The sequence below is a fragment of the Labeo rohita genome, chromosome 18 (genome assembly GCF_022985175.1).
Source record: "Labeo rohita strain BAU-BD-2019 chromosome 18, IGBB_LRoh.1.0, whole genome shotgun sequence".
NCBI lineage: Eukaryota > Metazoa > Chordata > Actinopteri > Cypriniformes > Cyprinidae > Labeo > Labeo rohita.
In genome coordinates, this window is record NC_066886.1 from 21,729,495 (window position 1) to 21,755,520 (window position 26,026).

The following is a 26,026-nucleotide window of genomic DNA, read 5'->3' on the forward strand; positions in this document are numbered from 1 at the left end:
TACGGTAAACAGCCTAGCACATTAGGGTAGATAGAACTGTATTATTTTCAGTTAAACAGTGTTTGCTAAATGGTTTAAGATGCTAAGCTTTATTTTACTGGACATCATGTGCTACATAGCCATCATATTTGTAATAAATAAATAAATAAAGAGAATGTAAAAAAAAAAATTAATTTCAACTTGTTCACATTAGACAGTTATTGAATACATTTTGTCCATTAGCCAAGTCCCAGCGGTAGTGTCCATACTGGTCCACAATGCATTTGGAAAGCTCATGGAATTTCTGAGTTGAAGATGGAGTCCACCAGTCTTTGAGATCACCATCTTTATTAAAATTACGTCCTGAACAAAAAAGAAATGTAGGAAAATTAACCTTACAACACTGTTAAGAGACAAACTATGTTTGGGAGATCTGTTTCTAGTCTGATACCATTGTCATCAAAACCGTGAGTGATCTCATGCCCAATGACCATTCCAATGCCTCCATAGTTCAGAGACCAGGGCTGACCTTTACCAAAGAACGGTGGCTGAAGAATACCTGCAGGAAATACTAAGTGAAAAGCAGATAATCCAAATGAATTGTTAATTCATTAGACAAAGCAGAATTTTTTTTTTTTTTTTTTGTAGTTACTGCTAAATTGTATAAATGCAATTCAAATACCTATTTGGTTTCTGCTAGATGAGTAGAATGCATTGACCACAGCAGCTCCTGTGATCCACCTTGAATTAAACATGCATATCACTTCAATATTTAATGAGAGCTCTTTATTCATAAGGGTTTTATGACAGTTACTAAACTGGGAAAATGGAAACACTATTTTAGAGCCTAGTTATACATTCATATATCTTATGAGTTCTTACTCTTCTTTGTTCACTTTGACTCTTAGTTTCTTCAGGCGTTTCTTCTGACCAAACTCCAAGTTCTTTAGGATGTTCTCAAAGTATTCTTCTGCATTATAGAGTAACTAGGAGGAAATCAAAAGATTTGCACAGAGATTTGAAGATTAGTTTTCAGTTTCAGTTTTAATTTTTTAAATCTTCCTGATCCTCAGTTCACCCTTCATCTTGTAGGCACTCACATCTTGGTATTCCTGGTCCAGGTATGTGTTGTTCATGATATTTTCTGAGAAACCAATTCTTTCTCTAATTGCTCGTGCCTGTAGTGATGACAAGTAAAGAATTTTAAGGTGTGTCTTTGGTACAGAAAAATGTCAGTTATTATTTTTTTGCTTTAAATATAGAATCAAAAATATTCCTCACCTTCTCCTCTGCAGCTTTCTTAGTTTCAGCATCCATCCAGGCTAGATCATGCAGATTACTCACAAATACTTCTCTGATGTTAGCAATCATCTCATCCATCTGAGAAAATCACAGAAAAGGATATCCTGTAAGACACCATTTCTCCACAGAAATTCTGTACACATTCTGGGGTTTGTTTCCTGTACAAGCCGTAACTCGATTAACCACCATAGTACTATGCATTGTTTGGAAACGAACTAGCTAGTCACGACTGTTTCCCGAACATAGTCACATCTTAGTTAGTTGGCTTATTGTGGTCAAGAGCAGAATTCATTTAAGCCCATATGTCTTACTAACAGGAAACTATACTTCTAACCACAGGTGGAGAGCTGTAATTACAACCACGTAAGTTTGCGATACTGTTTGCGAATGTTTGCTTGAACTACAGTTTCGGGAAACTCCAAATCTTTGAACTATGTTGGAAATGATGGAACTTAGTTGGCCATAGTTGGCTAATGATGCTTTTGGTAAAGGCAATCCTGGTTGGGAATTGTTTAGTACTTTGTGCTTATACTGTTCATCCAAAGGATGAACAGGCATTATTCAGCAATTCTAATATAAATACTACAAGATATCTGTGATACAATAATACATTGCAAATGGATTAATCCACTTTTTTCGTGTTTACATTAAACATGTGGGCTTTCAAGGAATTTTGTGCAAGACCAAGTTTTAGTGCAGTTTAGACATGTAGCTAGTATGCAGGCCAAGATCCACAGCAAACTTAAGTCTTATCTTTGAGGGGAAAACGCAAATGTATCCTAACCTTTTAATAAAAAAAAAAAAAAAAAAAAAGAACCGTTTTGAGTCCCTTATCATTGTGAAACATAAATAGAATAGATACAGTTTTTGGTATTTATGCGCAGGTCATTGGTCTTAAATGGGTGATAAGGTTATGGAAAATTGGAAAAAGAATCAGCTATCTGTAATGCATTTTCACACTCTGCATGATGGATTTGTTTTAACTGGAACTTACGAGACATCTTGTTCTCTCATTTACAAAACTGGCAGACTAAGAGACTACTGATAGCTCACTGAATGTTGTTCTCATTACTTCTAGATAGACTCCTGAACAGACAGACAGTGCTGGATAAGGCTAATTACTGGCATATGACTTCGTGTGCATATCTGTAACATTATCCTGGTGACCTCAAACCCACTGGCATGACATTGATGTGAGGAATGATTTGTAGGTGGGCCTTGTAGGGGTCACCTGATCATGGACAAGCACCCACAATGCTAACGTTTGCTGTTATGTGTGTGCTTTTGCAGCAGAGTATAGTTGTAAACCCAAATGCTGCTGACATGTGCCAAAAACTCAAATGTCATCAAGCAAGCTGATATTCACCAATGTGTATAGCACATCTTGTATATGAAATGATTTTACATGAGGCTATTACATTTACAAGTCATCATACAACATCACTTATGGGAATTTACCATTTTAAATATAAAGAAATATTAATCTTTCTGAAGATTTCTTTTAGCAAAATGAAAATAATTCTATAGTTAAGGTGCTTCTTCAAATACATGCACTTTTATATTCTACGGGTTGTTTTATTATTATTTTATTATTTGTTATATGATTAGAAACGTTTTACTATAGTTCCATAATGCATTTTCAAATTATGTTAATATACAAACTTTTACACTTGCCACATACTTTTAATCCTAAAATAAGATTGATCTCTTAATACATTTGATTTTAAAAAATATATATTTTAAAAGCTTATATAAACAAAAAGTGAAATAAACACAAAACTTTTCAACTTTTTTTGAAAATGATATCTATAAATATTTAAGGCCAACTCATAGGTTTATTGTCATTTCCCTTGTAACCAACAAATTTTATGTTTTGTCAAATGTTAGTACACTTGATTACCAAGGAGAAGTCACTGAAGTGTGAAAAGATGAGGCAGAAAAAGAGTAAATATCAGTTGTAAGCAGAATATTTTTTTTATTAATTATCATTTACAGTCAAGTTATAATAGTAAAGATTTACTAATATTTAGGTTTTTCAAAAATGTATGTATATATGTCCACTGTTTGACAATCTTAGTAGAAAAATTAGCGAGTGTGATTTTTTTTTTTTTTCATTTTCATATTCCCAGAGCTTGAAGAAATACCCGTGCACTGTGCAGGGTGCTGCCGTGCACATGTGCTGGGCTTGAGGCCAGGAGAGTCCAGTGATTAATGGAGTGTTAGAAAGTGTGTTTTATGACAGGTGGGTCTGGTGTACTGCTCAGCTGTTCTTATACGCATACGAGAAAATGGATCCAATTCAAATCATCCCACACAGAAGTATGTACAAACACACACACAAGCATATTTTCAAGAACCACTATAGGACCCATACAGACATATAGTGTACATATACAGCTCACCATGTATTTGCTATCTCCTGCAAAGGCTTCCTCCACATACAGTCTCCCCACAGCATTCTCCATGTTGTTATTCACATAGATGGCACATTGTCTCCAAACTGCTGGTTCAGAAGTGGTCCCATAGATAGCCTGAGAGGGGATGCAGCAAGATTAGAATGTGTGTACAATTATGCCTGTTAATTCTGATTGTTTTCTTTACTCCTTACTTTTCTAAATGCTTTCCTGGTCTCCCTGTATGTCCTGTTCAAACCAACCACCAGATTCATAACGAAACGCCACACCATGTAGTTCTGAATGTCCCTGCACATACAATCACAAAATGATTTTTATTGTACAGTCATGTGGAAAAATAAGTACATCCCATGTAAATAGCTTTTTTGACAAGAAAGCTAATATTTGACTGTTGTTGAAACAGTGCGTATTAATAAAATACTAATGATAATGATACACTCGAACCAATGGCACATTAAATTGACATTTTGTAGAATTTGTATTTAAACCTCTCATATGTCATATGTGATACCAGTGTCTGGTATTCTCTTTGCTATTGAGTTGTGTGGTGTCATAATGCCACAATATAAAGAGTTCTGCAAGGCCAAAAAAAAAAAAAAAAAAAAAAAAGGGGGTTGTGGATTCCTAGTAGTCTGGCAAAGGAATTTAAAAATATCTCCACATTATTTTAAATACATTATTCCACTGTAACGAAAGTCATCTACAAGTCGAACGTTGAAAAAACAGCCACACGACTGACCAGATTGCTGTACAGAGATTCAAAAAAGAATAAATAACTAAATAAATAAATATAGAGATCGGCACAATTAAACGATTAAGACAGAGTATAGCCCCAGTGATATAAATAACTGAATAAATATGTTAATAAAACAAGGGGAACAAACTATAGATACTTGGAAGACAAAATACTAGGCAAAGACCATAATTGAAGATTATTAATAAGCCAAGGAAAACAGGTACATCATAACACAATCTAAAGACAGAAGATTGCACATGAAACTACCTCTTTGTGTACTTGGCAAGGACAGGGTTGAGCCTCTTAAAATAGTTTGGGGCATACACAATAACCTCCTCACTGTCTGTAATGGGAATGCCAACTGTGTCCATGATCTTATTAGTAAAGAGCGTCCAGTTGAACACCTGAATAGGAGCAGTGCAGAACAAAATGGAAATTTATTATTTCATTGCATTTTTTTAAGGATAAAGCATTGTATGCTGTTGCATGGGATGTGGTGCTTTTTAAATTTTTTATTTTTTTTACCCTGGAATCAAACTCCAGAGTGAAGTTGTTGTTTAGGGTCTCCAGTGGCATCTTGTTGTAAAGTAGAACCGGATTGTTCCTGTCCTCTGGTGTGTCTGTCGCCTGTGAAGACAAGGAGAGCATGAAATTGCAAAAAGGGTGACAGCATTTCATAAGATGTGAGAAGGAGATTCAACAGCTATTTGCCAAGTTATTTTAGTCCCTTCACTTTATACACACAGCAGCCCAAATCCCTAAGACTGTAAGTATTATTTTTTCAAATGTTTGAAATTCCATTGCCTCTAGAGCAGTGGTTTTCAATTCCAGTTCTTATGTACCACCGCACTGCACATCTTCTATGTTTCTCTTATCACTTCAGACATCTGTTTTATTTGACCCTAAGTGCCTTTCGAAGTGGACATCACAGGATAGTCCATGATTTCAGTTTGAAGGGGGTGTACATGTTCCATTCAAAGTGCAATAAAGTGTGCAAGACATGAATTTAAATTGTATTTACAGTGCTGCTTGAAAGTTTGTGAACCCTTTATTTATTTACTGAAAAACACGATCCAGTGTTAAATATTTTTGAGTTGCAAAAGTATGTGAATCTTTGCTTTCAGTATCTGGTGTGATCCCTTTTTGAATCAATAACCGCAGGTAATGTATTTTGTAACCGCTGATCAGTCCTGCACAACAGCTTGTAGGAATTTTAGCCCATTCTTCAGTACAGAAACACTTGAACCCTATGATATTGGTGGGTTTTCACCTATAAACTGCTTGCTTCAGGTCCTTCCACAACATTTCAATTGGATTAAGGTCCGGACTTTGACTCCAAATCATTAACCCTGTTTTCTTTAACCATTTTTTTTAGTATAATTGCTTTTTTAGCTATAATTTAGCTTGTGGTCATTGTCTTGCTGCATGTGTTTCGGACAGATGTTCTGACATTTTCCTTTAGAATTTGTTGATATAATTCAGAATTCATTGTTCCATCAATGATGGCAAGTCATTCTGGCCAAGATGCAGCAAAGCAGGCTCAAACCATAATACTACCACGACCATGTTTTACAAATGGAATAAAGTTCTTAAGCTGGAATGCTGGAAAGTGTTTTTCTTTTTCCAAACATAACACTTCTCATTTAACCCAAAAAAGTATTATTTTGGTCTCATCCATCCACAAAACATTTCTCCAGTAGCTCTCTGACTTGTCAACATGATCTTTAGCAAACTGCAAACAGACAGCAGTGGGGTTTTTTTTTTGTTTGTTTGTTTGTTTTTGTTTTTTGTTTTTTTGGAGAGTTGTGGCTTTCTCCTTGCAACTCTGCCATTCATACCATGGTTGTTCAGTGTTCTCCTGATGATGGACTCATGGATATTAATTAATATCATAAATGTGAGAAAGGCCTTTATGTGCTTAAAAGTCACCCTGAGGTCTTTTGCAAGACTATTACAAGTCTCGCTTTGGAGTGATCTTTGTTGGTCGACCACTCCTAGGGAGGGTAATAGTGGTCTTGAATTTCCTCCATTTGTAAACAATTTGTCTGACTGTGGATTTGTGGAGTCCAAACTCTTTAGACATGGTTTTGTAAACTTTTCTAGCCAGGTGAGCAACAACTCTTTTTCTGAGGATCTCAGAGATCTACTCTGTTGATGCCATGATTCATTTCAAAAAACATAATCAGACTTTGATAGATGTCCAGGACGTACAAACATGTACATTCATGTTGCTTACATATTATTGTAGCCTAGTTTGTGCTGACTACAATGTAATTAGACTTCATAGAAATGTGTCATAAAATAAGTTATTAGGGAATTTGTACATTATGACACATTTAACTAATAACAATTTATTGATTATTGATTACTTAATCTATGAATCATATAGAATGTTCATTTGTTGCTGATGAAGTAATTATTAAAGGGGTCATCGGATGCCCATTTTCCACAAGTTGATATGATTCTTTAGGGTCTTAATGAAAAGTCTCTAATATGCTTTGATTAAAAATTCTCAATGGTTTTGTAAAACAACACCCTTTTTACCTTGCCAAAATGAGTTCTGCAAAAATCATCTCATTCTAAGGGGCTGTTCCTTTAAATGCAAATGAGCTCTGCTCACCCCGCCCCTCTCTTCTCTCTGTGGAATGACAATCTTGTTTACTTTAGCCGCATTTAGCCATGTTTAGCCACTAAACTTCCTAACTACCACGTTATAAGGAAAGGCAATCGCAAAGATTCATAAAAAAACGCTTATACACACTTCTGCTGTAAGTAAAGCTGGATCATGAATGATTCGCGCGAACATAGACGGATATATGTAGATCGGGAGGTGCATTCCATTCACAAACAAATGTAATCCACTGCATCTTCAGCTGCTCAGATGTCAGGAGTAAATGATGACCTCTATGTCCATTGTTACATCCAGCAACACAACACCTCAATCGCTCAATCGGAGATATTCTTGTCTAACTTACATCCCTGCTTCGGCATCGAAACAAGGAAAGTTACTGGACTGTGACAGCTAGTCTGAGGTAAGAGCTCATGTCAATCAACTATCGTTGGAGCGGCCTCTGTCGGTGTGACGGCACACTGACAGGCATCTGAGAACGGCTCGATTTGAAAAAGGGGATATTATTTTTACAGATTAATTAAAAACCACTGCATGGATTTTTATCATTATAGGGTAGATTTGTACATACACTGCCAACACACATTAATGTTCAAACAACATGAAAAAGTGAACTTAGCATCCGATGACCCCTTTAATAAATGGTTTAGTTCCTCATGAGTTATATATTAACTCATGATTATCTCTGCATTAGTTAAGCATGAATTAATGCATATTTGTGCACCCGTATTGTAAAGTGTTACTGAAAATTCTAAAGGGTTCAAAAACTTTTAGGCAGCACTGTATATACAGAGGTATATTATGTCACACATCACATTTCTCTAGTAAATGAAGACACTGCAGGCCGTAGCGTAGCGCAAATCCATGAATTAATATTCTGGAGTGAAGTAAATTTCACAGGGAGTAGGAAGCAAGTAGGAAGTAGGAAGCAATGAACACCGTGTAGGGACCATGTCAGTCGAAACAGTTCATGTATGGAGCTCTCTTCTAACGAGCTGGTTATCTGAATTAGGTATGTTAAATAAGAGAGACATGCAAAATATGCTGAACGGTGGTACGCAAGGACTGGAATTGACAACCACTACCCTAGAGGATCTAGAATATAACCTTGCTGTGCACAGTCCTCTAAACCAAACCCCAACTGCAGAAATGCAGATTTTTACTGAGTATGAGTATTTAACTGTATTATTATTGTCAAGAGGAAGGTCTCAGAAGCAGTGTGGGTCTGACTCGAGCTCCAACACAAATTACCAGGCCTGTAATCCATACTGTGTAAACTAAACAGGAATGACCTCACTATCATAAAATGTAAAAACATCAGCAGGAACACTGGAGAAAACATGGCAGAGATATTTACCAAATTTAAGCTGTACAGCCACTCTAGCAAATAGTTTCAAAGGGAGCACAAACACGTCATATGGGTTAAACAAAGAAACATACTGTTTCTTGGCCAATGAATGTGCAATAAAGTTTCAAGTAACTCTCAACTGTTTTCCAGATTTAGCTAATAAATATATAAATTAATTAATGATTAAACCCCCTTAATCAGAAATGGAAGTCATACTTTAGGCCATGTAGTGAACAATATAAATATAAATATAAATATAAATATAAATATAAATATAAATATAAATATAAATATAAATATAAGCCGCATTAACCATTGGGCTAGGCGGGACTGAAGCCCTGGGGCCCGAGCAAGGAGGGGGCCCGTGATTGGCTGTGGAATAGATTGACTGGCCATCGGTAGCGCCGATCACCAAAGTCCCACCACGCGCCCCACATATTAGCACTATTTAAGAGCTTAATTAGAGGTTAAAACTTCGCGTTTACATTTGGTTTACAAATCAAATGCATTTATTCTGTACTTTACTTTTGAACAACCTGTGCACATATCTCAGGTTATCATTGCGCCTAATCTCCGCATTTACCTCTCATCACTTCATTCTGGCATAATCTGGAAATGGTACGCAATAGAATTCATCTTCAAGTAAAAATGTCAGCTTTTCTAAACACAAAAGGGGGTTAAATTAAAAAAAAATGGGGAGGGGGAAAACATGAGTTAGTCAATAGCAAGTGTGGAATAGCAAGTGGACCGGGCACACGGAGCAGAAGAAAACACAGTGTCATCATTCCCACAGATTTTAGGTTAGTTTGATTAAACTTGCTGGATGTAGAGCCTATTGCCTTTTGCGTTTGAACAACATATATTCGCTTATGGATTGAGAGATAACTTGGTAAAAATGTGTAATCGTAAATTGTTTTGCGCGTCATGATGTAAGCTAAGCCATTTATTTAAATGCATATTAAGCATTGTGGTTTAAAACAAATTTAACTGTTCAAGGACATTAAGCAGCAAGGCAGAATTAATTTTGGCAAAAGATGATTTCTTTGTGTGTGTGTGTGTGTGTGTGTGTGTGTGTGTCCTTAATGTATTTATCAGAGTGGTTGTTGTTTTAATTTTAGAAGCTTTCCATGCTTACATTAGCTATTTCCTTTTCCATCATCATCACCCGGGCAACCTCTTGCCTGATATTAGTGTCATTGACCTCCAGACCTCGATCAGTTCGGATAAGCTTCGCCAAGTCACTCATGAAGTTCTCATATGTCACACAGGCCTGAGAAACACACACACACACATTAAAACCACATGAGTTCTAAATTCAGTACCTGTTAGCATGCATATGTTCTTCATTCATATACAATAGCACCCAGATCCTGGCTTCCCAGTTGTTTAGGAAGTATTTGTCCACTCTGTGAGAAATAATTCAAGCTAATTAATTATTTGTGTCCACTGAATCTGAACACTCCAGTCCAAGAGTAATGGTTTTATGCAAATTGATTAGTGTATTTTTATGATGTAGATTGTTGGATCTTTCCGGAGATGAACTGGGCTTATCTTTCACTTCTAACTTGTGTCGTCTGGGCAAGTTCAAGGTGAAGCCGGGGGAAAACTCAATACCATGATCTGAGACCGCTGCTGCAATAATTTCCATCTATGCAGGAAGAACTCCAGGTATAAAAAAGCCATGGGTTGTTATATCTGTATCTAAATATTATATTGTTATATCTAAATTTCATAAATATGGACTTTTGGTAACCCTTTAGAATACTGTTCCGTCATTAATGAATAACTAAACAGGAACAAATGACTGATGCACTATTAACATTATAGTAACTACTATAAACTAACAAGAAGCTCTGATTAGCGAATCAGTAGGTAATAGTACTCAGCTGAACATGGTAGTTCACTATTTAATTAGCTAATTAGTAACTACTTTTTTTTTTCATATCTCCCAGAGGGACTACTAAGAACTTTTGAGGTTTTTGTAATACTTTCGATGGCTTTGGTAGCACTTGAGTTGTTACTAGTGGGTTACCATGATCCTCACTTTAGAATACTGATCCAAATAATTAGTAATTCCTTTAGAAGGAAGTAAAAATACTTGAGTCATTACTATCCAAAACCTTACATAAACCTCAAAAGCTTACAAATATTTCAGTCATTACTAGTGAGTTCTCATGATCTTCACTTTAGAATACTGATCCAAATAATTAGCAATCCCTTCAGAAGTATTTTGTAATTTTTAAGTCATTACTAGTGGGTTACCATGATCTTTACTTAATAAATTAAAGTACTTAAATAAATTATACATTTTGCATCATTCACATTAATTATGAACCTGTGTATAGTAGTTTTTAGTAGTTATCTGGGAGATATGAAAAAAACAAGTAAATACTGATTAACTAATAGTGAACAACCACTTTCAGCTGAGCCCTACTACTTACTGATTCGTTAATCAGAATTTCTTGTTTGTTAATAGTAGTTACTATAATGTTAATAGTGCATTAGTCATTTGTTCCTGTGTAGTTATTCATTAATGATAGAACAGTATTCTAAAGTTTTTATTGGATAAATAAAGCGAGAAAGAAAATGTTAAAAAGAGGAACAGATACCATACTTAGTGGGTTAGACCAGTCTGAAACAGCATCAAAATTCATTCTGGTCTATGCTGTTTTTATTTTCAGCAGGGAGAAGAGAAATGAAGGGAAAAGAGAGAGAGGTAGATAGAAACACAAGGATAAGTTTGATGAAATCCACCTGTTCCTGTTTAACAGGCTATTCTTACCTCCTCGTACGGCCCGGTGCACACATAGTAGTCTCTTGAGGAGAGGCCTAGACTTGGCTGGTCAAACTGGCACAGAGAATAAAACCAAGAGACAATCAGCCTTTCATTCTTAATAGAAAACCCAATGCATGCACATGTAGTGCCGCCCCAATAAAACTGCATCCATTACTCCAATTAAAAACCTCACAGACCAATAAACAAGGATACTGTTTAAGCAATTATGCAATTTTAAGTCTTTGACTTAAAAGACCCCTGGATACCAGCTATATATTAGTGTACGTTTTTCTGTGGAGAAGTGTTTTAAACATGCATTTGTGTTTGTATGCAAAACAGAAAAGAGGTAGACTGTTGTTGCGCACACCTACATGAATGATGTGTGCATTGGAGTCTCTGTCATCTGTACCAATAAAAAAGCTAATTAGGACTTGCTTTCCATATTTCTCATTCAGTTTGGCTATGGCATCTTCCACTCTCCAGTTCATTCCTGTAGAGGAGATAAGAGAGGAGAAATTGGAATACAATGTACCTCTGAGGTAATTGGGCTCATGCATAAAAGCCTACTGAGAAACCTTCTCGTACCGTACTTGGTGTCCCAATCATCTGTTGCGATAGGCCACTCAAAGACATCTGGTAGCATTGTAAGCAAAGGCATCCCACCTCTCTGTTCAATGAGGCCTGACAGGAAAATATCGAAGTAATCCAGGGATATTTAAGCAGCCAATGAAAATTGAAGTTGTGGAAATTGAATTTGTTTTTGAGAATCTATGCATGATTGGCAGCTCATTTGAAAAACAGCATAATGATTTGATAAAGACATCTTCCACAGACAGAGTCGTCATGACATCTTTCTGACAATTTCAGAAGCTATAATATTAAACCTGAGCTATATCGCCAAGACAATCAATCGAGTTATACTCACTCTCATTAGTGCAGGACCTGTAGAGGACTTTGGCTTTGAGCAGTGAGCTACTGCTTATATTCTCTTCTCTCTCCAGCACTCCTATGGTAAAAGAATATAAAGTGTCATTGCACTTGTTGGACAGTACAACAGACTGTCTTGGAGATGGATTTAGAAATTTTAGTCTAGAAATGCCATAAAGAGTGGCTAAACATCGTGGCAAATGAATACCTCATGCATCATGCTTTTGTGTCTACTTTGCTTCTGTCTACCTCTCATTCAAGTGACCCAGCTGTTGCTTTAAATCTCTCATATCCTGTTTGCAATACTTATGTTCAGATTTTGTTTTAATTAGTGCTTGGGTCCCAGTGTTTCCTGTGAAAGGGCACAGATCATGTGTGAGTGATTGGATTAGAGACCACCTGGTGGCCATGTGGCACGAACCCCTACAGCTTCAAAACTCTGTCACTTCATCTCAATCACTCTTTTTCTCCATCCGTCTGACATGTGCAGATTATTCACTTTTTTCTCTTATGTTATATGTACAGCTAATTCACCAAAAAAAATACTTTTTTTTTCATAAAGTCTTAAAACTTATCATTGATTTAAATATATAAATATATACAAATATATACAATATTGTACCTATAGATATATTGTGTCTATATTGTGCACACTGATAGCGCTGTTTATTTGCATGTGTTGTGTATTGTACGTTGTTTGTTCAATTACAGTTAATAAAATTAATAAAATAAAAAATACAATTGTCATCATCTATATCACTTTCATTTTCCAAATATAAAATTTCTTCTACAAATCTACAAAAGCAGATATTTTGAAAAATGTCTCTGTGAAAGAAAATCTTCTTTTGTGTTCCACTGACGAATAAATAATGAAATAAAAAATTTTTTATAACCATTCCTATAGAGTCACCTGCACAAACACATCCCTTTTTTTTTTTAATCTTTAAAGTGGAAATAGCAGAAGTATTTCATGAATTTTCCAGACTACTGACAAAATACACCACAGATTTACCCTTAGGAAATAAGAGGATTGGTCATTAGTTAGCCCACATGTTTAAAGCTTTAAATTAAATAGTACTTTAACCAGCCATAAAATGTTTTTATTCTTTGAAAAAAAAAATCCTAAAACAGCACTGAATGTCCAAAAACACCCATTGAGGTGGAAATAATTGAAAACAGATGTATCTATATCAAAGCCAAACTACTGTTTTTTTTTGTTTGTTTGTTTGTTTGGTTTTTGTTTTTTGTTTTGTTTTTTTCCTCTCTTAATGGAATGACCACAAAAGCTTGTATACAGCTCCACTGAAAGTTACTTTTTGATATTGAGATCAGCAGTAGCCTTATCTGACCCACATCTCTCGACAAAGCCCACTCTGTCCCAGCAGGAAACAGCCCTTCCCTCAAGCATCTCCTGCATGTATATGCATGAGTATTCTCCTGGCCCGGTTCAGAATGCTTCTCGTATTTATGTCCCATTTTTTGTCAGCTTGATCTGGATTATGCCTCTCACAGCCTTATCACAGAGGGCTAAGTCTGCTAGAGACATGTTAACATTTAGACATTAAGATCCATAATGTACTGTATTTATCTTCCATTTTCTGTGATGGCAAAATATCCCTGCTTACAGGAATGAATTAATGCAAAGTGCACTGCCTACAGAAAAGGGAAAAAAGAACTACATAAACACCTCCGTTTTCTTTTCATGCATGTTTCATTTTTTCTTCTTTATTTCCTCTTTCTTTAATCTCCTCTCTAAACTGTGATCTCTCTCACACTTTGTATTTCCTCCCTGCTTCTCTCTTATTTATCCGCTTTTATATTCTTAATAAGTCTTTTTGATTACACTGTAACTCTAGCTATTTCCATCAGTTCTGCTGACTCACATACTGAAGTTTATATAGTGTTTTACAACTCCTCACACCTGAGCAAAGCACATGCTTCTCAACCAGGAACAGAAAATACCCCCTGGCCAGATAAATAATTTGAACAGCATCCAGGGTAAATAGCCGCATTTACTGTAATAAGGTACTGAATTAATGCCACAAATATGTGAAGCTTGGTGCTGAAGATGTAAGACAGTGGCTAAGACAGATAAACTGCTAATAGGTTGTATAGAATAAAAAGGAGTAGAATTAAATTCCACATACTCTTTTGTGTATGTTCTTAATGGCAGGCTTGCTTTTCACTGCCAAACATGAGGATCAGTAAATAAAAGTCATATTAAGTAGAAGTGATCAAAGTCTGCAGCAAGAGTTAAATGGAACATGTTTCTCTGTGGCCCCATCAGATTGAACTGTTGTGAAGGGTCAGTGCTTTCATTATTAAGACGTAAGACTCTGGACTGGCAAAAGTGCAATGTAAGCATTATGAAAGTGTTTTCAGCACAGATGTAGAGGCTTTTATGACATGAACTTTGGCTAATCGTACTATAAACATAACAGCTATGCAGTACGTGAAGTACAGCTCATTACGCTTTTATGCAAATAAATTAACCATGGTTTTATTATAGTAAAAGTGTAGTAACCATATATTTTTTTGTTTGTTTGTTTTTATTTGTAGTAAAACCATAGTTCATTTTCTTTTCACAGTTATCATGTATGTGACAACATATTTACAGTTGGCAAAGACCAAATGTAAACATTTGACAATAAACTACTAAAAACCATTATGGTCGAACACTAATGTGAATATTAGAGTGGAATGTCCTGTATATAATGATGCACAAGTCTTCATAAGCATTTACTCCACAAATTAAACCCATCTCTCAATGTCCCAACAGCTGAAATACAAAAGTGAGGTTGGGAAACCAAAGCATAAGCCCTGAACACTAATTTCATCAATGCTGCATTTGCATAAAAGTCTAATCAAATCTCTAAATAGACTCTTATTTTCCAATCAGCATTTCCTTTCATCCCTCAAAAGCTCAGCACACTGAAAAATGCTAATGAGGGGATTTAGATTTCTCTGGGGAAGTCACAATACTCACTACTCCCTGATTAGTATTTTTATTTCACCCTCAGTGTTTGTTCATTGATTAGCAATGATTTTCAATTAATTAAACGTTAAATAAGGTGAGAAAAGTCATAGAAATTCTCATCAAGGCAAAAATAAATGAAAACTAAAGCATGTCCTTGTTGATTTTTAGCTGTAAATCAAGAACTCATTACCACTCTGAATTAAAAACTCATAAAGAAAAGGCTGATTGTAACAGATCATTAATTTTTAAAAGGTGGCACAGAGAGAAGGGCTGTAATAAAAGGCACTGAGCAAGCTATGTTTTGACAAGCACTACCATCAAGGGTAAGTTATAGCTCTGGTAGCATTTAACCTCTGAATTTTGAGCTCCCCACAGATTCAATAACATTCAACTTTACAACACATCCACAAGCCTCTGTCTGTGCACAGCCCCCTACAGCACCTAACCTCTCCAGCCAAATCTCCTGCATTTATCAGGAGGTCCTCAAATTGAGGCCTCCGATCACCTTAGACCCATTCCCAAGTCTTCAGTCCACATCCTGTTCAACCCCATAGTATAACATAAATGCTCTCTCTATCCCTCAAGACAAACTACAGTGCTGTCAGCATTTACGGATGAAATTGTATTTGTCTGACAGGTTTCACTACTGTGTTAAGAGGAACAAAAACCACAGCTTTAAATTTCAACATCAGAGCCTCAGGCAGAGTCTCCCTGAGCTTAAAATAGTTCACATCAGACACAACTAAACTGTAGATTGAATGGATTCTACCTGTTTTTAGTTGCTGCTTTAGTGGCCAAGAGGTTCTAATTAAACTCATATCTGAATATAGCATAAATATAGTGTATTTTAATTGAATTTGCTTATTTTACATACTAATTTATGCTATAAGATACTGTACAAATACATTCAAATCAATATTAAAAATATGTGTGTGTGTGTGTGTGTGTGTGTGTGTGATGTTCTTTTTGTTTGTTTGTTTGTTTTAATATCAAATTAAAAAAATAGTTTCCACAACTTATTAATTCACTCACTCGACTTATTTATTTGTTCCCAGTTTTAAGTGAATAATCGGCCATAATTTAAATAAATGAAATCAAAAGAACAAATTACAACATGGCTATGGTTTACAAATTAATAAACCATAGCCACAAATTCATAAGCCATGGGAACTAATTCCTAATTTGTGGACACAATATCTTTTTTCTCCATATGTCATGTCTGGGGTTTCGTATTTTTGTGATCATTAAAGTACGCTATTGTTAGCGTCAAACTCTATGGAAATCAATAGTGAGTCCCTGTGCACTTCACATGAAGAGCACTATTTGTATGATTCAGGGAGTGGCTGCCTATGTACTGCATTCTAAATTGGTTAGGCTGCTACCTTAGTAGACAACTGCCTATGTAGGTAGAATAAAGCAAGCTAATCACTAACAACAAAGCCTCAATATTGCAATATTGTGTCATGAACTTTATCTTGTTTGGAGACATGGCCTGGCACGTATTGCGCATACTCAGAGAAGTTACATGATGTCATTTGTTTACAGATGACTAAAGTTTGGCTTGGGCCATTTGTTGAACCCACATCCTTCTTCCTATAATTTCCAGTCATTTCTTCACTATTCTATAATCGTGAAGGCAAATATATACCTTCTTTTTTTCTCTTTAAATTGGTCTTATTGGCTTTTTTATTACATGCATAAACCTTTTCAGCTGCTGATAACTAGCCCTACAGCCTATATTAGTAAGGTGGTGACATTTTACCTTTCAGTACAACCTCCAGTTCATCTCTGAGAATGTCAAATGTACTGTAACGTGAACTGGTCTCAGGTATGATGTTCTTCTTTAGCCAGCCACCACAAGCGTACTGGTAGAAGTTGTCACAGGGGTTCACTGTAGGGTCCATGTTCTCAATGAGGCGGGATGCTACAATGCCCGAGAATATTTTTATGCATGAATTTGATGACAAAAAAAATTTAATATATGTGCAAGAAAGGCTATCTGTTGACTCAGACATTTCATGATAAATTCTGTGCAATGTGCAATGCAATAGAATATCTTTACCTGACTGTGTGCAGTCAGCTGTTACGCAGACTCCATCTACAAAAGGAAAAGAAGCACAAAGGATCAGGGGTCAGAAGCAAATTAAGACTATTAATAATTTATTTAATAATAAATCAAACATCTATTTAAAAATTCTTTCTCTGTGGTGGGTTCAGTTACATGTCTACAGAAAATTCTCTGTGTACATTTTATATCTGTCCATACACATACAGTATTATTTATGAGAATCTCTCACTGATTCAACAGGCATCCATTCTATGACCCTAGTCCCTACTGCCCTGCCCTCCTATCCAGATCCCTGTGGCTGAGAGGAAGAGCATGTGGAGATCCTCTCAGTATTTCAGCATTCTATCTGCCTTTGCTGTTTAAACATTTATCCAGCACATTAATGGCAGATGATCAGGGCAGAAAGGCAGGGCTGCAGTGACTACCTATAAGCTCCATCTGCTGCTCAGAGGCCTAACGAGGGAAAGGGGCTTACATGGGTAACCAGCCATATTTTGGGGAAGATATTATTTGGGGGTGCACCAGTATGTGCCAGCTTCATTCAGTACCACCCTGGGAAAATAACCACAGAATAGGGATGGGCGATATGGGCTTAAAAATTTATCACGATAATTTCTGGTATTTATTGCGATAACGATATTGATGACGATAATTCAGGGAAATTGTGTTTCTTTAGAGAAAAGTATTATCTTTCCTGTTTTTACCCCAAATAGGGTGTTGTGAGCAGTACTGAGTACACACGTAATGTAATGACTGTTTAATTCACTGGAATGTGAATGAAATTGTTTGTACTTTCTGTACTGGAAGCTCCTAACATTATGACGAATTCCTTGTGTGTAAAACACACTTGGCCAATAAAGCTATTTCTTATTCGAAAGCCGGAGGGCGCCCTTGCGCAAAAACTCCACATATGCTTTATAGTAGAAGTAGTAGTATTGACAACGCTTCAGGAATCTCTAATCCAGTTATCGCTTTAGCTGAATAAAACGCAGATAGAGGAATTTTAACTGAGGAAACTTGAAGACAATAAACATACGATTGCTACAATATATGGTTTGTCTGTGTTCTTCAAGCAATCTTGGGTATTTTTTATAAGGATTAAGTATATTTATAATGCAATACTAATCGACATAGCCTTTACTATAAAATAGTATGATTTCAGCCTCATTTTGTGATATGAAACCACGGCTGATCACACAAGGTTATTTCAAACACTTGACTATGTTATGAACTTAATTTGGAGAAAAAGCATGCCAGTAAATAATATCTTTGTTGGACAACAGGTTTGTAAACAGGCTCATACACATGCAAAACTGCATCGCACACTTGCTATTAGTACAGTTAACGTTATTCAAGGCTCAGACCGATTTTTGACAAGCTGCACAGTTTTGACCAAACCAGGTCTAGATCGGAGCTCCTCATTTAGCGATATAACGTACTAGTTTCACGTCCGCCTTCAGTATGTCACTCCGCACTGTCGCACACAGAAATATGTCAACAACTAGAATTTATTGTTGTTATCGCGGGAAGACTAATTCTTATCGTGGGGAAAATTTTTGTCGGTATATCGCAAACGATAAGATATCGCCCATCCCTACCACAGAAGCAAAGTTAGTCTTCACTAGGTATGGGAAATCACCATTCATGAAATTGATCATGATTTTTTTGTCATGTTGGTTTACTATTTTGCAAGTTGTCTGAGCAGTACAACCAAACGAATTTCCCTGTTTTAAAACAAAGCCTGACAAGGTAATAAAATATAAAATAAATATAAAATTTATTTGATTTATATTGTATAATTTAAGTATTTAAAGCAAAAACAGATTGACTTGACTTTATTTGTGAAATTATGCTATATAAGACACCTGCACAAAGCAACAACAGCAGACAGACTAATTGAAAATGCAAATGTATTCTCTGACAGCAGGTGGCATTTATGGAACAGCAGCAATATAGCATTCCCTTGGTTAACAAAGATTATAAACACTATTTTATTATGCATTATATGGAGGCAAGTGGAAAAGAAAATGCCATCGAAACATTTTAGAAGATTGTCAGTTCTACTCAGAGATACATTCATATAGCCCCACCTATTTGTCTTCCTATATTTCAAGCATCATGAACAGTGAGTTTATCTGCCAGATACACTATTTCCTCCTCTTTTCAGACTTCATAAAAATTCCACATAAATTACATTTTGAGAAATGACTGCAATGCAGTTATATTTCAATTCAAATTTTTCGACACGCAGCATTCGCCATTGTTTTAAATAAGAAACCTTTGGTGTCAATATGCAGACGCGAAAGGTATTGGGAATTTTATTGTCATGATTAAATTATATATTGGATAACTGCCATTATTGCATATATGTTGAGGTGTGATTTGTCAATTTTATTTACATTACATTATTTACACATTTATGAGTATATAACCCAACCCCTGCCTCTATACCTATCATTTGTCAATAAAACATAGAATTTAAGTCTTTAACAATATTTCAAATCAAAAATTGCCACCAGAATAAGCCTTACATAAGTTGTGGTTGTGAAATATCATTGGCTCTTGTGTGTCTCATGACTGATTGCGTCATGGTAATGTTTGGGAATATCTTCTTGATATTGTTTAGCAGAGATGGCAAAAGTACACACATCCTTCACTCAAGTAGAAGTACAGATACTCATGTTTAGGAATACTCTGGTAATAGTAGAAGTACTAACTATAATTTTTTACTTAAGTTAATGTAAATAAGCATGGGCTCAGACATGTACTAAAGTAAAAAAAGTACCCCTTACTACTACCTGTTTTAATGTCATGCTGGTAACTGGACCTCATGTCATATTGACACATTAATACAAAATAACTTACATTTAAAATTTGTTAGCTAATGTATCAAGGCTAAACAACCTCCATGTAGAACAGGCCGGACTGGGAGAAAATTTCAGGCCAGGAAATCTCACACTCATCCAGGCTATCCCATACACCCACAACAAATTCTGAAACCATGAACAACCCTATTTTTTTGTATGGCCATCACATTTAAATAAAAGTTTAAAACCTTAGGCTGGGGCCTTGCAAAATAAGAAAAAGGCTCTCTTTTGAACTGCACCTTCACTTCCATTTTCCTTTTCAGTCTCTTCATTTTCATAATATCTCTCTGCATCTCACTTTGTGTGTTTGCTTTTTTCACAAATTTTTTTTTGTAGCTGTCACCTTTCCCATCAACCATTTACTGTTATGAGCAGAACTGTCTCCACCTTGTTGCAAAACAACCACCTTATTATATTCTATTAACAAATTTAAGTTCCATTTAAAGTATGACATTATGACCAGGTGTTGTTGTTTTATCTTAAAATATAGATTTAAGAAAACAATATTTTCTAAATTGCCTAAATGTCAAAATTAGTACAACAATGATTACACCATGACAATATATTTACAGAAAAATCCTAATACTGAACATGTTATTGCATTATCATGAGTCATATTTTTCTCTTACCAAAATTAACCATGGTTTATTACAGTATAAGTATAGTTTTTTTTTGTTTGTTTTTTTTTTTTTTTTTTTTTTTTTTTTTTTTTTTGGCGGATTGTTTACAATCTGTTTTAATTTAACTACAACCATAGTTGTATTACACATCTCATGGTTAGACTATGGTTAGTGTAGCAAAACCATGGTTCATTTGTGGTTACCTGGTTTAACTCTAAGGATTTTGGTTTTAATTCTCATAAGAGTTGTCTTGTCACCTGGCCTAGCTCCCTCTGAATGGACAAACAATGTTTTATAACATTTGTTTGCTAAATTACTACTGTAACTTTATAGTAATTTAGATAATAATGATGTCCTTTAGCACAGAGTATTTTGAGTGATGATAGTAATTTAGTTTAGTTTCGTTTGTAGTACTACTGCTGTAGTTTTGTCTTTGTTTACTTAGTTAAGCATTAAAGTGCTCCTATTATGCCTTTTCAAATATGACTTTTAATGCAGTGTGTCATGTAGCTGTATGTGAACATAAACTATCTGCAAAGTTGTGAAGCCCACAGTGCACTATAAATAAAGTTATTGTCTATCAAAAAAAAGAGTCGGCTGATTCGGCTCACAATCACTGGAAAGAGTCGTCAGGAATTCAAATCTTTTTCTGTTATGGCTATACGTCACAAAGTAACACATTTGCATAATACCTGCCTACGTTCTATGTCGCAAACAACTTGCCGGCTCATAAACAGTAAAATTTCTATGTGGTAATTTACTCATGCATCTGTAGTTCTGTTGTTCAGCTGTGAGCCCACTGTAGTCTAAAAATTTGTGATTGATGCAGCTTGACTGTTGTCTGTTTCATTAGTTGGAGTAATGATAAAGGATGGCGCACAAAGCGGCTTTCAGACCGAATCGCGAAGCGCTGCGCTATGGAACCCATTCGTTTCAATTGCTCGTGCTGCGCAAGGATGGCTTGTTTCTGTTCAAATGAGTTGAACTTTTGCCGCTGCGCTCTGAAGGGCTGCACTGAACCCAGAGGCCAGCGCACTGCTTTCTGCGTTCGGTGTGAAAGCCACCTTAATGCATTATACAGTGTTGAAGTTTACAACATAGAGGTGTGCCCGGTTCGCTTACATAAGCAAATTGCCAGCACTTTTGACGGTAGTCCGTGAAAATTTGTTGATCAGCCACTTCAGCTGTTTCCTCCAGGGCTGTCATTCAGTTATGGCAATGGGCGTCACGCGCTGTACGCGGTAGACCAATCATAAAGGACTGCGCCATCTTTCCAATCACAGCAGTGAGGGTTCACGGAAAGGAGGGGTTTAGAGAGACTGATTCTTCAAACTTTAGCACGAGTTGTTCACGAATCATTTAGAAACAAGGTAAAATGAAATCATTTTTTTGGAGAAAACTAAAGTGTTTTTTGACCTTGCATACATGTAAACCTGTTTTAGGAGTCTCATAAAACAATATTAGCAACCTTTAAAATGGCATAATAGGAGCACTTTAATCTGCTAGCAACTCTTAGCAGCCTGTTTGCAGATGAAACTGACCTGCACTTGAAGTCCTGAACAGGTCTAATAAAAAATAGTGAAGTAAAGTACTGATACCAGAAAAAGCTACTTAAGTACAGCAACAAAGTATTTGTACTTTGTTGCTTGCCATCTCTGTTGTTCAGAAGTGGGTACATTTAGGGGTGGGGTTATGTGCTTGTTCTAATTGTAGAACAATTGTGTATTGTTCTAATGTGAAACCATGATTTTCAGTTTCATTCAGCTGGATAAAAGCAAATAACACTCCCTATAGAATAAATAAATTAAAAAAAAAAAAAGTTTAAAATAGTATTTTCATTTAACACCAGAGTGTTGATGTGCAGAATACTGTACTGGCTACTGGCTATCTTTACTGATAGCACTAATTTCTTTTGTAGGTTTTATTGTTATTTTTTCTGTTTTCATTTATTTATTTATGTATTTTTTATTTACTTACATACTTACTTGTTATTATACAACAGAAAATACTCAACTGATGTTCATGTTTAATGAATATATATATATATATATATAAAGATGTGCAATTATTTTCAGGGAAACGCATGGCAAAAGTAGTTTCAGGCAGGTCTTGACCGCATTACATGTCTATATCACTTCGCCACATGAATTTAGTTATTTTAAGGGTCCTTACAGCCTAAAACAGCAAAATAACCAAAACCCACAACTTAAAAACTACAAGACATTTCTCACAAGCGAGGTAACAACGGTGCTGTTCCTGAAGAAAATGAACTTAAAGTTTCACTATTAGTAGATACACTGCTGCCAAACACTTTTGAGAGACACACAGACTCACAGAGGTAATTCACACGCTTAAGCTCTATCTTTCTCGCTCTGTCTCTCTCTCTAATAACTGCATTAGTCTGCAATGGCTCAATCCTTCATTGCTAGGTCTAAAATGACTTTTGGATGAGATGCATAAGAAATTAATCCTACTTACAATAGCGTTGTATAGACAAAAAACAGACAAATGCCTTGAAATATATCATCTGATCGATGTCTTGAGGTGTAGTAATCATAGTATAAACAGAAAAATGTACTTCGATTCATTGAATTCATAGAAAATAATGCACACCCGAGGTGTAATGGCCACATCACCACCTCAGCCATTATTTTCTAAGAATTAAACAGCCTGTTGTCAATTATTCCTTACATATTTATACCAGTCAAACCAGTCAAAAGTTTTTGATTTATTTGATCCAAAATACAGCAAAGGCAATAATATTGTTAAATATTTTTACTATTTAAAATAACTGCTTTCTATATGAATATATTTCAAAATGTAATTTATTCCTGTAATCAAAGCTAAATTTTCAGCATCATTACTGCAGTCTTCAGTGTCAGATGGTCCCTCAGAAATCATTCTAATATGCTGATTTGCTGTTCAAGAAACATGTATTATTATTATTTATTATAATAATAATAATAATATTTAAAACAGTTGAGTAATTTTTTTCAGGAGTCTTTGCTGAATAGAAAGATCCAAAGATCAGCATTTATCTGAAATAAAAAGCTTTTGTAACATTATGAACTATACCATGCAAAAGCTTGCATAATTTTTTCGGGGTGGGGGGAGGGGATTATAGAATTTGAAACTTGTATTTAGCAAGGATGCTATAATAATAATAATGAATGTTTTTTGAGCAGTGAATCAGAATATTAGAATTAATTCTGAAGGATCATGTGACTGGAGTAATGATGCTAAAAAATCAGCTTTGAAATCACAGGAACAAATTACATTTTAAAATATATTCATGGACAAAAGGGTAAAAAAATAGTTTGTATTTTAATTATTGCATCAAATTGCAGAGAAAGTGGAGTGGAGAAATAAACTACATATATATATATATATATATATATATATATATATTAAATCATTGTGTAAAATGAGTTCAGCAAGATAAGGTCCAACTTTTAACAGAAAAGAGGAATTTTAGCTTTTCCAATAATTTCTAAGTTGACCACAATGGAAAAGGCAGCTCAAAATCAGCACTGCCAGTACTTCTGTCACACAATGACACAAAAAATCTCGCGCACTCACCTTTGCTACTCTGTGTGATGAAGAGGATGATGAGGGCCACAATAATGACAAACAGCAGAGATACAATTGTTAGAAGACCGATCTCAAGTGATGTCCAGCTGGGCTTTTTTTTCTGAGTGTTGTTGTCAGCCATGGTCTGCTGTCCCTGTGGGGCAGCCGGTAGAACCTCACCTAAAAAGAGTAAAAGAGATTCAGATTCAGTGGTATTTAAGCACAGGTCATTTCACAGTGAGTTTCTTTGATCGTGGTCTCTCTAAATATACCTCCTGTCCTTCGTCACAGAACTTACCTGTTTTTACAGATTTCAGTTAAGTTTTTTGCAACAGGGAATTAATCACTAACTCTAATGATACACACATTGAAGCGCTCACAAATGCACACAGACACACATACAAGCCGAGGCAGAGACCTGACGCTGCAGATGGGCAGCTCCTGCTGTGTTCTGGCTGACGTGACAGGACCCCGACCTGGGGACAAAGTCTTAAAGTCTCCCTTTGAAGGAGGCTGACACTCTCTCACACACATACACAAATACACAACACAGCATCCCAGGCAAATACACACAAACCCAAACTCACTGCGGCACATTCACATAATCTTGTCTCTTTCAATTTCTGTTGTATTTATGGGTAATACAAGTAAAGTCTCTTTAGCAACAGGAGGCTGTTTTGGGGGGGGGAAATGTCAGGGATAATTTGCCAAATTAGTCACTTCTGGCTAAATTGTATTACCAGGGGGCAGTGGCTCTTATCTCGGTCACATCACAACATCTGGATGGGTTAGATCCGGCCGGTTAATTTTGTGGACTTTTAGAGGAAAATGTGTGACTGGTGCAACTATTTTAGACAGGGTCTGGTTTTATAACTGCACTGCAGTTAATAATACTTAATGAATAATAAACAACTTGTAAAACTGTTAAGCTGGAGACAGGCACACTTTTAATCACACACTTGATCATACTTGTCATACATACTCTGATGAAATGGCTCTTCTTTCTTGTGGAAGCATTTGCATGTGAAGACAACCCTGTCATGACTAGTTAACACTACTTGACAAATCCGAATCCTCTCTTAAAATCCTTGCAGCCAACATGATCTCCAGAGTTTTCATACTGTATGTATTTTACATAAAATGTGGTTTCACCAAACATACATTTCCTTACATTTGTATAGACACTAAAACATACAATACTAATGTATTGACAGTATAATTCACTTTTGTTTACAGACATATAACAACTCCTTATTTGATCAATTAATAAATAATTCATGTAAGTAATTGAGGTTGATTCTATTGTATTAATAATCAACAAGATTCATTTTTTCAGTTGCATTTATTAAAAGCAGCTGGCTCATTTACTCAATTAAAAAAAAAAAATCAAACATTTCATTCAGTTCTGGGTCACTTCTGGAGCTGGTGTGTTTCAAAGAATTACATCATTTTAAACAAGGCTACACTTTAAAATCTTAAAATGAATACAAATGATACAGTTTCTGTAATCATTCACATGGGACACAGCAGTTTGTTGTGAATAAAAGAAGACCAAAGTAGACCACAGATGCACCCACAAAATGATCATATACATAATACATTTTATGTTTGAGCTGTAATCCAAACCAAAACTTTTTGTACCTTTAAATGTTATGTATGAATACCTATGTATAAACAAAGCCAGGCAGCTGCAGTATTATAGAAATAGTTTTAAAAAGTTTTCAAGTGTATTAACTTCTATAAACCTTCCATTACATGAAGATGTATTATGCATTATATATTATAAAACTGTACTGTACTACTGTAACTATAT

General features: G+C 35.5%; 1 protein-coding gene across 3 annotated transcripts in view; it reads right to left on the reverse strand.

Annotated features, from left to right (window-relative positions):
* LOC127180817 (neprilysin) overlaps positions 1-26,026 on the reverse strand; it is a 38,572-nt gene that overhangs the window by 5,182 nt on the left and 7,364 nt on the right. Inside the window, exons 1-19 of one of the 3 annotated variants that reach the window (XM_051135123.1) lie at positions 24,512-24,670; positions 24,223-24,393; positions 17,151-17,186; positions 16,851-17,012; positions 12,110-12,190; positions 11,770-11,865; positions 11,556-11,674; positions 11,191-11,256; positions 9,544-9,678; positions 4,957-5,058; positions 4,699-4,835; positions 3,890-3,983; positions 3,684-3,812; positions 1,261-1,359; positions 1,080-1,157; positions 862-965; positions 662-720; positions 431-550; positions 209-342 (exon numbers count right to left, since the gene is read on the reverse strand). In XM_051135123.1, coding sequence (XP_050991080.1) covers positions 209-342; positions 431-550; positions 662-720; positions 862-965; positions 1,080-1,157; positions 1,261-1,359; positions 3,684-3,812; positions 3,890-3,983; positions 4,699-4,835; positions 4,957-5,058; positions 9,544-9,678; positions 11,191-11,256; positions 11,556-11,674; positions 11,770-11,865; positions 12,110-12,190; positions 16,851-17,012; positions 17,151-17,186; positions 24,223-24,355 — 1,884 coding nt within the window. In that variant the 5' untranslated portion in view covers positions 24,356-24,393; positions 24,512-24,670. Of the gene's footprint in view, positions 1-208; positions 343-430; positions 551-661; positions 721-861; positions 966-1,079; positions 1,158-1,260; positions 1,360-3,683; positions 3,813-3,889; positions 3,984-4,698; positions 4,836-4,956; positions 5,059-9,543; positions 9,679-11,190; positions 11,257-11,555; positions 11,675-11,769; positions 11,866-12,109; positions 12,191-16,850; positions 17,013-17,150; positions 17,187-24,222; positions 24,394-24,511; positions 24,671-26,026 lie in introns of those variants that run through there. The other 2 variants (XM_051135122.1, XM_051135121.1) reach the window with 2 other exon arrangements.